This window comes from Triturus cristatus, chromosome 10 (assembly GCF_964204655.1).
Source record: "Triturus cristatus chromosome 10, aTriCri1.1, whole genome shotgun sequence".
Classification (NCBI taxonomy): Eukaryota; Metazoa; Chordata; class Amphibia; order Caudata; family Salamandridae; genus Triturus; species Triturus cristatus.
In genome coordinates this window covers 527,363,024-527,378,128 of record NC_140593.1, presented here as the reverse complement: position 1 = coordinate 527,378,128, position 15,105 = coordinate 527,363,024, and the positions used below count along the sequence as shown (strand labels likewise).

General features: G+C 42.6%; 1 protein-coding gene across 3 annotated transcripts in view; it reads right to left on the bottom strand.

Moving 5' to 3' along the window:
• LOC146789683 (uncharacterized) overlaps window positions 1-15,105 on the bottom strand; it is a 678,567-nt gene that overhangs the window by 413,151 nt on the left and 250,311 nt on the right. For all 3 annotated transcript variants that reach the window (XM_085631999.1, XM_085631998.1, XM_085632000.1), the window contains exon 4: window positions 13,263-13,402. In XM_085631999.1, the coding sequence (XP_085488125.1) occupies window positions 13,263-13,402 (140 nt within the window). The remainder of the gene's footprint in view (window positions 1-13,262; window positions 13,403-15,105) is intronic.

The window sequence follows — 15,105 nt, the reverse complement described above, 5'->3', positions numbered from 1 at the left end:
AAGACTTCCTCAGCAAAACAACACCGACTATATAGACACAAAGATATGGTTGAATCCCTTGCCATACTTTGGAAGCCCTAAAGGTTACAGGGACAGACATTGTCTCATCAGACTGTGACAAAGAGGTGGAAAGGCAGAGACATTATAGAGCAAGAACAGGCCATACATAGTGCAGAGGGGGACCACTCAGAAACCACAGACGACCACAAAAGATACAGCAAAGAACTGAAGAGGCTGGCGCCTCGACAGACGCTGCAAGACTCTGCAACTCTGGCACACATGATGACACTACACAAATGATATGAGCATGGTGACAAGGCAAGAAAGTTATTACACTGGCTAACAAACAAAGACTAGGACCTTTGGTTGATCCCCAACCTAATCACTTGTAGACTATTATCGCCTTTCACCATAGAGCATGAGAATTTGCAATCTATTATGACCACCTTTATGTTGAGCGATCAGTGCCCTTGGTTGAATGGGTGAACCCAATCGCTGGGGGCCTGATTGTGCCTAAACTAGCAGACACCAACAGGTGCAGCCTAGAGGAACCAGTAACTGCTAAAGAAATCCTAGAGGGCTATACAGTCACAACCAACTGAGAAAACCCCGGGCTCCAATGGTTTCCCAATTAAAATGTACAAGAAACTTGTATCATGTCTGGCTCCACCACTCCTAGCCTTGTACAGTGAAACATTGCAATTTAGGGAGCTCCCACATGATTTGCTGGCATCCACAATCTCAGTCATACTGAAGCCACAGAAACCACAGGGCAAATGTGAATCGTATGGACCTACCTCCATACTCAATAGAGAAACCAAAATCCTAGCGAAGGTGATTGTGAATAGGCTTGTGAAGAAGATTAGGATCTTGGAACACCAAGACCAGAATGGCTTCATGCCAGTATGCAGCACCCACCATTGAATGTGACCCCTGAACAAAGTACTAGCACTAACAACACAATCAAGCACAGGGCCTTGGTATCATTGGATTTTGTGAAGGCTTTTGACTTGGTTTGATGGTGGTTCATGTTCTGCCTCCAGGAACGCATGATGTACCTCAGCTGTGTACTACAAACTGTGGGCTTGAGGCAGAGTACACAGGAAAGTTTCCCCAGTCATTGAGACAGAACGAGGAATGAGAAAGGGCTGCCCCCTGTCATCTCTCCTTTTCGACCAGGTCAACAAGCCTCTGGCGGAATGGATCAGGCATGATGCGCAACTGAGTGGATTCCATTGACGCAGAGGCTCTGAAGATAGGGTGTTGCTATACACCGGTTACCTCATGGCCTTAATTAGCGGTCCGGAGACTTCCCTACCCAGACTCCTGGCTATTCTCCAGACATAAGGAACTGACTTAGACACACTGTCACACGAGAGGGCTTATGCGCCTGGGACAACATAGCCATCTCTAGCTCTATGTAGACGTTCCAACTCCTCGCGGACGGATACAGGATGCACAAGAGGCAATTTAAAGATATTTACAGCTATGCCCTACGTTGCAAGCATCCCTCAATCCCTTACAAATCCTTCCACAGAATAATCTCCTGGAAGCACAAGTTACAGAATCCCAAATAGGGAACAAAAGGAATCCCATTATATGTCGCACAGTGGTAAATAACACACCAGATCCCATGCTGACCCTGAAAGAATGAAGGGAATGAGACATGGACACCCTGAATGAAGAGGATTTGGTGGAGTCCAAAATGGCCACCATGGTCTTGAACGGGCTCCATGATACAGCGACTATTCCAACGGAAGTATCTGCACCGGATATATTATAGCCCCACGCGACTCAGAAAAATGAAAAAAGTTCTAGACCCACAGTGTTTGAGATGCAAATTACCCTTAGGCACCTTCTTCCACACAATTTAGGAGTACCCCATTATAAAAAACTACTGGCACAACATCTGCAACGCACTCATAAGGGTGGTAGGCAGCACAGTAAAACCTGAGCCAAAACTGGTCCTGCATGGACTGATGGACGAAACGGGGGGGCGAAGGGGGGGCGAAATGACATGAGACTTTTAGGGCTTCCTTAATGCCAAAAGGGATGTAGCATGGTACTGAAGGTCCAATCAAGCACCACAACTATCTGAATGAACAAACAGGATGGACTACTCCGTTGTACCAGAACAATTCGCATATAGGTCACGTGGCTGGCCAGAGAATTACTGAAAGGTCTGGGGGACTGGATGGTTTACTCAGACAATCTCAGATAATCTGAATATACAGGAATGAGGAGGTCTAAGAAGAAACTACAAGCTTATGTGGATCATCAGAGTGGGTGATCAACAGGTGTTATGCAGTACTATTTTATTGAGTATAAGCCCTATATCGCTTGTGATAAAACCTAACAAAAATCAGTTGTAATAAAAGAAAATAGCTATCTCTTAAACTCCACATTCACAAGATAGCCCTAACAGCAATCTTTCGCCTACAACAACTAAATAGAATAAAACTCCTCCTCTCCATGAGACAACTTAAAGCTGCGCCCAAGCTTTAGTTATCTCCAGAATTGATAAAGGAAGCATCATACTCTCAGGGCTAACGGCCAGTGCTCTTCTCCCACTTAGTGATTTTCTACTCAACTGCTCACCTATTCTCAGAGAAAAGAAAATACGATCATATTACGCTCATACTGAAAAACCAACATTAGCTTCCCTTAGAAGCCCATATTAAATGCAAAATTGGAGGCATTACCTTCAAAGAGCTACGCATAGGAAGACCCAGCTCCCTTACAGTAATTCAAAGGTTGCATTAGAATATCCTGCAGCAAAGATACAACCTCTAAACAGTACTGATTGCGAGGACCTGCCTTCTCAATCTGGAACTCCTTTCCAGCCACTTCAGAAAACCCTTGACATACTATCCTTCAGAAAGCTTCAATGAATGCAAAAATGTGAGGGAGGATGGGAAAGGATGCTATTTGAGGGCCCTTCTTGGCCATGTTGGGTTGAGTGCATCTGGGGTGAAGGTACCTGGAAAGGGATGTAGAAAGGCAAGTGTCTTTTTCAGGGTGGCCTCTAATCTGTTTTAGCTTCTACCTCTCTTAAGAACCCCTCCCAGGGCAGTGGCATTGCAGGGTTTCCAGTGGGACCTGAGCACTTTGAGATTGTGTTGTGTTCTGGGTGTTTCCCATGTTTGACGTTGTCCAGCCATCTGTTAAGTGTGGGGGCATAGTAGACTTTCAGCACTTTGCTATACCATACTTTGCTACCGCTAAAGCGAGGTCCAGAAATTGATATATGATTTTTGTGGATATGTTGCGCTTCATTAGTCCCAATAGGAAGTGTGCGGGGTCTGCAATGATCTGTCTGCCCACTATCTCAGATAAACACTTGTTACCTCTGCCCAATATCCCATAATTTGTGGGCAGAGCCACACCATGTGTCAGAAATCTGCATTGATTTCTGCACACATCGAACAGCTGTGGGGGACAGCTGGTTACATTTGCATGAGCCATGCAGGGGTCAAATGTGCCTGGTGTAGGTAATTAAGCTGGGTGTATTTTAGGCGTTTGGTGCATGAGACCCCTTTGACCATTGAGAGGCAAAGTCCCTAATGGATGTGTGATAATTCTGGTCTCCAACCTCCTTCCCATTTCCCTTTTAGTGGTCTCAAACTCAGCTTCTCTGACCCCTGCACCGCTCCATAGAGGGACGTCACCACCTTCCGGGCCCCGTCAAGTATTATTAGACTTTGGAGGACATGGGAAGTTTCCAACTTATCATGTGTAGTTACAGAATATTGATAATTTGTGAAGCATGGTGGAGTACAGAAGTAAGGTGTTAGTGGGGGCCCTGCCCCAATCACTAGATCTTCAAATGGCGCAGTGGTCAGTCCATAAATCTGTCCCCCCATTTATAGAGCCGAGCTAGTCTCCGTCCAGGGTTGGACATCCTGTAGAGTGCAGAAGCCCCTGCATCCCGGTGCCACTCATATAAGATGGTCTGGGGCATAAGGAACTTGTTCTGGTGTTCTCTTTATACCCTCCTTCCAGTACCATGCAGCAACCTACACAAGGGTGTTTACTCCTTTTATAGCTACCACCTGGGCGGAGTCCAGCAGCCACTCCAATTGAGAATCCGTCAAGGGGGAAGAGAACCAGTTCTCCAGTTCCAGCAGACTGTCACCTCCCAAACAATGCACTGGATATTGTAACGGTGCTGCAAAGCAGTATCGATAACAATTTAGGGCTCTAATCCTGCCTTCATATAATGGGGCATATAGTTTGGAAATTGCTAACCTACGCCTTCCCGATCCCCACATTTGCAAGATCAATAAAGATGGGAGTTTCTTAAAGAAATGTCCACCTAACCACATAGGAAGCCGCAAAGCAGTCAAAGAACTACTAACATTTTGGTGATTGAGGTGTGCCCCATGGGCAATAGAGGGAACCTTCACCAGAAAGGGAGTGAGTTCCTAGCCGCCGTCAGAGCATGTCCCAGATTGCCAGTGATTAGACTGCTATCTATATGATTGATATGAACTTGCGAATATTCCAGCATACTGATTAGCCAACCCAATGGGGCAATAGGCAATGTCACACATCGTGCATTAGGCAATGAAGTTAAGGGGAAGATGCAGGACTTATTCCAATTAGCCTTGAGGCCAGATACCCTTTCGAGTACCTTATCTTAGGCGATCATGTCAGTAACATTGTCCTCGTTATCTCAGAGGTAAAGAAGGTCATCATCGACACAAAGATAATATGTGCCATCTCTCATCCATACGGATACCCCAGTCGAGCCCCTTGACCCGAAGCGCACATTCCAGTGGTTACATGGCTAATGCAAATATAATGGGGGAAAGAGGATAGCTTTGACGGGTACCTCTGTGTATAGGTATGGGGTCAGAAAATACTTTTCCAGTTTTCAAATGCGCCGAACAGCGTATAAGAGCCAAAACCAGGATGAAAACCCATTTCCCAGGCGTAACCTACTCAACACCGCCAGCAGGTCTGGCCACCCCAATGTATCAGATGCCTTCCAGATGTTGAGAGAGGCCACCAAAGGTGTGGTCCCCAAGGTGCACAGCCATTTCATAATGAGAAACAGGCGACTGAGATTTAGGAAGGTGTTTATACCTGGGATAAAGCTGTTCTCGTCTGACTCCACAAGGGGTTGGGCTACAGATACCAATCGTTTTGCCAGGACTTTACCTGGAATTTTGTAGTCTAAGTTTAGAAGTGAAATTGGGCAGATGAGCCCACCACCAATGGATCACTTTCAGGATAGACATTGGCGTGCAAGAGTTGTCTTTTTCTCCATCCTCTTTTGTGTCAACTGGGGGAAGGCTCAGTGTCGTGCACCGAGGAGTGTTCAAGAGTGTGGCTACCAGTTTATAATGTTGTTGTTAGTTATCGGCAGAGCACTAATCTATTGCCAGAGATGGACTTAACACAGAGACCTTTTTTTCTAGGAAGTATTGATCCACTACGTCAACCACAGTAGCAATTCAGAATTAAAAATCTATATAAACTTCATAAAAAATGCAAATTCCAACAATATATTAAAATGTTTTTTTTACATTCGTCCTTTGAATAAACCTCTTTATGAGGAATAAGTGGAAAAGGAAAGAAGGAATACTGAGATATAATATATCTAATTATGTAATAGACACTGTTGACCTTTTTTATATTACTTTGTTATAATTTGCATTTTTTATGAAGTTTAGATCCATTTTTTATTCTGGGTACAATATAGTGGATACACATAGTTAAATTTTATACCAATGTTTAATATGATATATGTTGATGATTTCTGGGTATGAATATGTAATGAATGTAAACTAAAGAAGTCATTTATGTATGTGTTTAACTTTTTGTATGTATTTTATTGCAAGTCCTTTTTTTGATAAACTTAATGAAAGCAATTACAAATAAAAATAAACACATTTGTATACTATATTTAAGGCTTAGAAAAGTGATAAGTTATATATCCAATTATATGTTAATTATCCATATGGAAGGATTTCAAAATTGTATTTATTGCTAAACAAGATATGCAGGATTATGTTAATTTGTTTCCTAAACCAGCTATTTATTGTGTATTAGTTTTATTACCTAACTTTTTAGATAAATACACATATACACAAAAAAAGGAGGAAAAGGGGAATATCTGGGGGGCGGCAGATAAGCAAAGTGGGTGTGTTGACCAGTGCTGACCTGTTTGTTTTGTTGTTCTTATTTTGTGATAAGAAAAAAAACAAAAATGCCAATAAAAATATTTAAAAAAAAAAAATGGAATATCTTTTTGTTTAAGCTTTGTTCGATTTAGGTGCATACAGCACAATCAGTGTAAATGAGAGACCATCCAGCAGTCCATCCAAAACAGCACATCTGCCTTCCGGGTCCACAGCTGTATTGTTTGAATCAGGTAGGGGACTCCCAGGAAAACCATATAAGTATTCCCCTGAAGTAACTTGAGTATGTGGGGCCCTCCACGATGCCTCTCCATCTCTTCCTAAATGTAGCCACTTCCTCTACTGATAGGTGGGTTTCCTGCATACAGGCAATTTGTATCTGGCAGCATTTTAAATATTAGTTTACCTTGAATCGTTTAATAAACCTTGGCATTTGTCTGACGTTCCATGACAAAATATTATAACAGGGTCCGATGATAGGTATGTGGTCTCCCATGTGGTGTCTAATATATGCGGTGTAACAGTGTGTCCCTTGGTCTCAGGAACATCCTCCTCCGCTGGTATCTTCTGTGCCTTGCAGCTACCACCAGTGCCATATACATGTAATAGAAAAAAGGCATTTGCAACAAGTAAACAAACCCCCAAAAAACTCCTTTTCCTAGGTCGTCACACCAATGGGTGTTCATCCATATGCACTATAGTGCCTGGGTCTTGTGGGTTCCCCTTATATGTGAGGATGAAATGAAGGGGACATGTTCCTTTGGGACCACCCCAGCAAGGAGATATAAGCCCTCCTAGTTCTTGGTTACCTGTGCAGCACAGTCCTGCATTAGAAAAGAAAGGCCCAGATTCAGGAAATCCCTACTCTTCCTCCTCTACAAAGAGTGCTAAACAGATGTCCTGCGGTCGAAAGTACCCCAGCAGCCATCATCATAGTTAGCCGTGGGCCTCCACGAAGAACCGATTCTGCCTAAGATTGAGCTATGTACCAGGGAAGCCTCAGTGGAGATCTTTTCCAGGGTATGTGGGGGTGTAGAAGTGTGGTGTTTTACCTCTGCAACAGCCATCTTGTGTTCTCTGGCCATCCGTTCCCTCTGGGGGGAATTTTTTGTTCTTTTCCTCCTCCAATGTCTTGCCAGGATGGTCATCCATCCCCTGGTGTTGTCTTGCCTGTCTTCCAGGGCACATCCCCTATACTCTCCAGCCAGGTCCATGCATCATCCAGAGAGGCAAAGAATTTGCCAGTGTCCTGATATATGATTGATTTTCGGTTTTGCGGGGAACAGTATTGCATAGCGAATGTTCCATCCTCTGAGACGTTGCTTTATCCTGTAGGAGGATTCTCTACTTCTTTGGACCTCTGATGTGTGGTACACATAAATGGTGACTTTGGCATTGGCCACTTGCTAGAGGTCTCTTGCCCGGGTCACCTGTAAGATGTGATCCGTCGTGATAGTTCATCAAACGGGCCACCATTGGTCTCAGTAGTGCTACTAGGCAGAGAACTTGTTTGCACACTCTGCGTCCTTTAAAATGAGAAGAAAATGGATTCCTGGACCACCTAGTCTTCCAAGAAGAGCTCCATGCTAGGGCCTTTGGCTCCCTCGGGTGTCCAACCATATGAATTGTATTTTGGAAAGAGTGTTCTGCGCCGTCTGTTCGCTGTCTCTGTTGGTACATCTCCTCCTGGAGTGCCTGGATGTGGAATTGCGCATCTTTAGCTGTTGGGCAATGAGCAACCATGTCGCCTTCAATCTCTTGTGATAAAATCATATAAAGTCTATGTTGAGATCATGAGAGCATCTAGTTTGGGCTCCAGGGTAGATTTAATGTACAAAATAGGTGCAACTTTTTCGCAGAATTTTGCTTCAAGGTCTCTTGAATTTCTCTGTGCGGCCTTGCAAGATCTCTTGAATTTCGCTGTGCAGTCTTGCAAGGTCTCTTCTACCTCAGCCTGGCTTAGCTGGGGAAACAGGTAGGTCCCCAACTCCGGCAGTGTTGGAGGGCTTATACCACGGCCGACCTGGAAACGGAAACCAGCCCTGACAATTAACTCAGACCCGGGGATGGGGGGTGGAGGCAGGGCCGGCTCTAGGGTTGTGCGATCGGCACTGACTTGGAGTGTGGGCGTCATTTTAACAAGTATATTATCATTTTAAAAGCACCTGCTGCCCTGTTCCTGGCCTCCAGCAATTATCAGGCATCAATTGAAATGTCAAGATCACTCCGGTGATTAATCGTCTTCCTGGAAAGAGACCGGAGGTTTGTCTAGTGGAAGTTTTGACTCATCCTAAGGTAGCGCAGAGGGTTAAAATGCCTGCTGCTAAGAACGTGTACCATGCAGATAAAAAAACTGCATATAATGTAAATAGGTCAGTGGGTTACTGCTTCTGTAAGAGAGCTCCTTTTGTTACTTGTCGTTTATAAGTCAAAGTCCTAATATAGAACATTGAGCTATTAACTGTCATCAAAGAGCTGCATGCAAACTGCAAGGTATATGTTAGCGCAAAATATTTTTTTCCCAGTCTTTCATCATCCTAATCTTGTGAAAAGGGTTGATTTGGGTAGAAATAAATTCTTATTAATAAAGAGAACCCCTAACAATGATGTTACATTTTAAATTCTTTTTTGTGTTTGAAAAGCTTTATTCAAGAGAATGTCACTACAAAGATATCAGCAAAAGCGCATGAAATAAGCAAATAGAAATAAAATAACAGTAACAAGCTAATATCATAGAGAAACAAGCAAAAGCATTTTATACAGTTTTAAGGAAAAGAAAGGGAAAAAGGGAAGGAAAGGAAGGATAAAGAAATAAAAAGGGAGGGAGAAAGGGAAAATGTTAGGAACATAGTAAGAAGATATAAAGGTACATCTGAAGAGTAAGTGCTGTAAGTAAAACAGTAATCAAATACAGCTTAGAGGAACAACTATAACAATACATAAATTGTATACTGTGAATATAATAAAAGAAGAGGCAAAATCTTCAAGGTGGCTCAAAATTTTCCGAAGTGATATGAGATACACTCTTCCGAACCATCCGATCTAAATATGAAGTAAGAGGTAACCAAAAGATATCCCTATTATGTGTAGAATTACAGGAAGATGCAAAAGCAATATCAAGCCTATGAAAGTGACATAAAGAATTCCACCAATGACGTATGGAGAGCTTAGTGAGGGATTTCCAATTAGAGGAAATGTGTTGAAAGGCGAGAGCAAGCATAAGGTCAAAAAGACCGTGAGAGTGTAAAGGAAGATCTAAAGAGTCAGATAGACTACCAAGAAAAAGGGTTGAGATTGAGTATTGGGGCGAGAGTGTGAAAATACGAGAGACGTATAGCCAGATATTATTCCAGAATTGAGAAACAGAAGGACATAAGAATAGAAGATGAAAAAGGTTAGCATTAGGGGCAGAACATGTCCAACAATGAGATTCCGAGGAAGAAGAAAAACGAGCTAGAGAGAGTGGAGAGAAATATAGTCTGTGATACAGGTAGAACAAGGATTGAGTGAGGGAAGCAGAACGAGAAATTTTCAAAGATCTGGACCAAAGTTTATCCCATAGAGCAACGGACCAAACACAACCCAAGTCCGCCTCCCAAGAGAGCTCCGTTTTAGACTTAAGGCGATCTGGATTAGGAGATAAAAAGAATTTATAAATGAGAGAGGCTTTGGGAAGGGATGAAAGAATTTTGAGAAGAGGAGCCTGGGACTCAGAGGAAAAGGAAGAAGGAAGGGAATAAAAGATGTCAAGGAGAAGTGAAATCAGAGTAACAAACTTGTGCAAAAAGGAACGAGGACAGTGATAGGTCATCTGAAACTGGGGAAAAGAACAAGGAGATACTCCATCAAAAAACTGGTGTACCCATATGATGCCCTTAGACCTCCAAGAGCTCCAGAATATGGGTCCATTATTTATAAGGATGAGTGAGTTATACCAAACCGTTGAGGCTAGAAAAGATTCCCGAGTAATAGGTGTAGAGTTGAAAATAGGCTTTAATAAAGAAAAGGTATGTTTAAACAAAGGAAAAGACATATGCGAAGCTTTGGCAGAAAAGCGTATGAGTTCTCCAAAAGAGAAAGGTAACAACAAGGTTTGTTCGATGTGAAGCCAAAGAGGAGTAAAAGGAGAAGGAACTGACGCGAGCCATCTGGACGCCTGACGAAGAGAAAATGATTTATGATAAAGACGAAAGTCTGGAAAGTTGACACCACCATTGGACTTGGGTTTGCGAAGCTGTGTTAGAGAGATTCTGGATTTCTTTTTGTTCCAAAGAAATTTTGACAAACACGAGTCAATGCGCTTAAAATAAATCGCAGGGATATGAATAGGTAACATGGACAGAATGTAAATTAAAATGGGCGCTATTATCATCTTAATTGAATCCAATCTCCCCCACCAGGAGAGAAAGAGGGGGTTCCAGGAGGAAAACAATCGGTCAATACGAGACAACACCGCAGACATGTTTAGGGTGATTGAGGAGGAAATAGAGTTGGAAAACCATACTCCTAGATATTTAATTTTGGAGCTATTCCACGCAAATCCAGTGGAGGAAAAGGCCTGAGGAGTGCAAAATTTTGTAAGAGGAAGTATTTCAGTTTTATTCGAGTTGAATTTATATCCCGAGACCTGTGAGAAAGAATCAAACTCAGATAGCAGAGAGGGAATAGAAGTTTCTGGAGCGGAAATGAATAGAAGAATATCATCTGCATACGCAGAAAGTTTCAACTGATCATTACCATAAGGAAAACCTGAAATGGAGGTATTGTTACGGATAGAAGACAAAAAGGGTTCAAGCGCGAGAACAAAGAGTAAAGGAGATAAGGGGCAACCTTGACGAACGCCTCGCTGAAGAGGAAAATATGAGGAAACTTGGCCATTGACCAAAACTGATGCTTTAGGGGAAGAGTACAATAAAGAAATGAGAGAGATGAAATTAGGACCAAAACCATGCCAACGCAAAGATGCAAATAGGAAAGACCAATCAACCCGATCAAAAGCTTTCTCTGCGTCAACAGAAATAGCCGCTAAGGGAATAGAAAGAGAAGGAACCTTATTTAAAACATTAGGAAAGAGGCGAGAATTATCAGAGGTAAGGCGACCTTTAACAAAACCACATTGCTCCTTACCAATGAGATGAGGCATTAGAGGGTCTAAGCGAAGAGCCAGCACTTTAGCAAACAACTTATAGTCCACATTTACTAAAGAAATCGGACGATAGTTCTTGCAGGATTTGGGGTCGCGACCATCCTTGGGAATAAGACATATAGTAGCTTCTTGAAATGTGCCTTCTGCCTTACCCAACAGATAAAACGATTGAAAGAGAGAAAGAAGTTTGGGAAGTAAAAGATCAGAAAAGTGGGAATAGAATTCAACAGAGAAACCATCAGGACCTGGAGTTTTACCTTTGGAAAGAGTATTCAAAGCTGCAGAAAGCTCATGTAAAGATAGATCAACTTCCAGGTCAGGGAAATTAAGATGAGGCGACGAAGGATTAGGAAGATTGTCAAAATAAGCTTGGATACGAGAGGCAGAGGGAGAAGATTTAGGTGTGTAGAGGTTACGATAAAATAACTGAAACTGGTCAAGAATATCCTGAGCCTTGTGCAATAACGTGTTGTCCGGAGAATAAATAGAATCAATGAAAGAGCGTTCCTTGCGCGATTTAAGATAATTGGCTAAAAGCTTCCCTGCCCTGATGCGACCACCATAGTAACGAGCACTACTACGAAGAAGCATCGACGAAGCATTATCCGTAGTAGATTTATTGAATTCGATCTTTGCACAAATAAGATCTGGGGAGACGGAATTATTAGGGGAAGAGTAAACCTTATGCTCTAAAGATTTAATATGGGCAAGAATTGATTTCTGTTTCTGAATAAAACGTTTCTTCTTCTTGGAAACAAAGTCAATAACAAACCCTCGAGCTGTAGCCTTAAAAGAGTCCCAGAGAAGATGGGGGGAAATATCAGAAGTATCGTTTAACAGAAAGAAATCAACGGCAAAGGAACGAAAAGAAGAGGAGAAGAAAGGGTCATCAAGAAGAGAGTTGTTAAATCGCCAACGAGAGGGCTTGGGATGCGGAGGAAGGAGGTCAAGATCCGTAACAATTGGAGCATGGTCCGAGATAAGTATAGGTTCAATAGAAGAAGAAAGGAGAGTTTGTGACAGGGAGAGAGAAAGAAAAATATAGTCGAGACGAGAGAAAGATGAGTGAGGAGGCGAGAAAAAAGAGAAATCAAGAGTGTCAGGATGTGAGAGCCTCCAAGAGTCGGTGAGACGTGCAAGAGAAATAGTGTCTAGAAATTGTTTGTGAGGTTTGTGAGGTAAAAACCGAACCGTTGACTTTCGGTCAAGAAAGGGATCCACAATCTGATTATAGTCACCACCTAGAATGAAAAGGTCATCTTTATGTTGAATACATTTGCTTGTAATTGAGGGCCAAAAAAGCAAGTCAGGTTGTGTAGGGCCATAAACGTTAAACACAGTCAGAGGAACAGAATTGATTGACAACTTAGCTAATATCCACCTACCATCAGAATCCGTTTCTTGTAGCAAAACCGTACATTTTAATTTTTTATGACACAAAATAACCACACCATTCTTCTTATTGGTAGAAGGAGAAAATAAAACCGTACCCACCCAACCACGCTTTAGTTTGAGGGACTCAGCCTCAGAGAGGTGAGTCTCCTGTAAGAGAACTATGTCAGGGTTATATGAAGCAAGATGAGAAAAAATCCTCTGACGCTTAATGGGGTTGTTAAAACCTTTTACATTCCAGGAAATTACTCTGAATTTAAACACTGGGGAACATGAACAAGAACAAAACCTACAGCAACAGATAGGAGGAAAGATAATGAAAAACAGTGAAAAAGAATAGAAGCTAGACAAAGCGGCTGAGTGAAAATAGATGAAAAGAAGAGCAAAAAGCGCAAAACTGAAATAGAACCACTAAAAACATAGCCAATAAAAAGAGAAGATGATACGACAGGGAAAGAAAGAAGGAGAGAAGAGAAAAACAATAAATGGAACAGATACAAAAGGAAAGGAAGGGAAAAAAGAGAAAAATACAAGAAAAGACAGTACAAATCCAAAAAGGACGACTGAAAATAACATACCTGAAGGGGACAGGAAGAGGATAACGGGGCAATGGAGAGACGAAACAAGAATGACCACCCGGAACCAGGAGACCAGACCGCACCAAGACGAGATATGAAAGGACGAACCATGTACAGGGATAGGGGAACACAGCAATCATCTAGATGAGAAAAATAAATATAAGAAACGCATATGAATGACACGACAAAACATCAAACAAATGAGAAGTGATAGTAAGAACGGAATATAAGAAAGGATGTATAGAAAATAAACCAGCAAAAGTAGCAATAGATAATGAGAAGCTACATAATAGGAACTATAAAAAGTTAATCAAAAGGCAAATTAGCAATATAATAAACACAGGCAATGAAAAACCATTAGTAGAGAAAACCTGCAAGAAAAAGTAGAGTTAGACAATCAGCCACTAGCAGAAGTAGAAGTATCCATGCCGGCGGTAGATTGAATATGAATAAAATTCTTAAGTTCAGCAGGATCCTGAAAAGTCCAAGTCTGATTTTGATGAGTGACTTTGAAGGTACAGGGATGGAATAGGCCATATCTGGCTCCAAGAGAGCGCAAAGGGGCACGAAGGCTCAAAAACTCCTTCCTTCTTGCTGCAGTGACCGTAGAAACATCCTGAGTGAGAAAAACCCTCTGGCCCAACCAAGAAACTTGACGTTTGGATCGAGCCGCAGAGAGGACTAGAAGTAGGTCTGTGAATTTCAGAAAAAGAATAATGACACCTCGAGGCCTAGTGGAAGTTGATGAACGAGGACCAAGTCTATGAGCTCTTTGGATAGTGAGAGAAGTGGTAGCAGGCAAGTCCAAAAGTTTCAGGAGGAAGGAAGAGAAAAACGAGACGGGGTCATCACCTTCCAAAGACTCAGGCAAGCCATAAATGCGTAGATTATTCCTCCTATTTCTATTTTCCAAATCCTCAGTGTGTTGCTGGAGGGCACGAACGGACTTTTCCAGGGAGGAGATACGTTGAGAGTTGACTTGGATTTCTGAAGTCTGTTGTTCCACGGAAGAGACTCTGCTTTCCATAGTTGACCATTTTAGTTCAAAAAGCTGCATTTTATTATTGGTCTCCTCAACAAACGGCCGCAGGGCACGTATCTCTTCCAAGAGAAGTTCCATGGAGATGGAAGGCGATGACTTATCTAAAGGAGGAGAGTCTTGTTTCAGGCGCTTGGACGACGTGGTAGGAGGGGAGGACTTACTGGAAGATGGCTGAGATGAGGAGGAGCGATTAGGGACTGGCGACGCCATTTGATCAGTGTTAGAAGAAGCGTCAGTTACTGAGGAAGACGAAGATGGCGTTGAAGAAGAAGCTTTTGAGGGCACAAAAACAAACTTCGGATTACGTAGCTTGCCCATAGAAACTTGAGTAGATAGACTGTATGGTAGTTGAAGGGAATATACAGCACAAGCACAGGCACATACGTGACTAAAACATGAGATACCCCACTGGGAGTAGACAGGCCAAGCATGCAGGAGCCACAATGGAGGAAAGGATGGTGCGCAGCAGGGACAAAATAAATATGAGTATGAGTGAGTTCATCCAGGCTGGTGAACTAATTCTGAATAGAACTGGTCCCAAATGTCTGACGTGTCGAGGCGCAGTACAGGAGAGCAGCACAGCTTTTGCAGAGAATTGCCAACCGATGATCACTGAGGAGAGAGTTATTTGAAACCCAGAACCATCAGAAAAATCAGGAAGGCAGCGCAGAAACCAGCATCAGCGTTAAGAAAAGAGAAATCCGTCCTGGTGAGATGGAGGAAAGGAGCCAGCTGGACAACTGAGTTGATAACAAGAATGTGCGTCTGACTAAGTGACTGAAGACACAGAAGTTGTAGCTG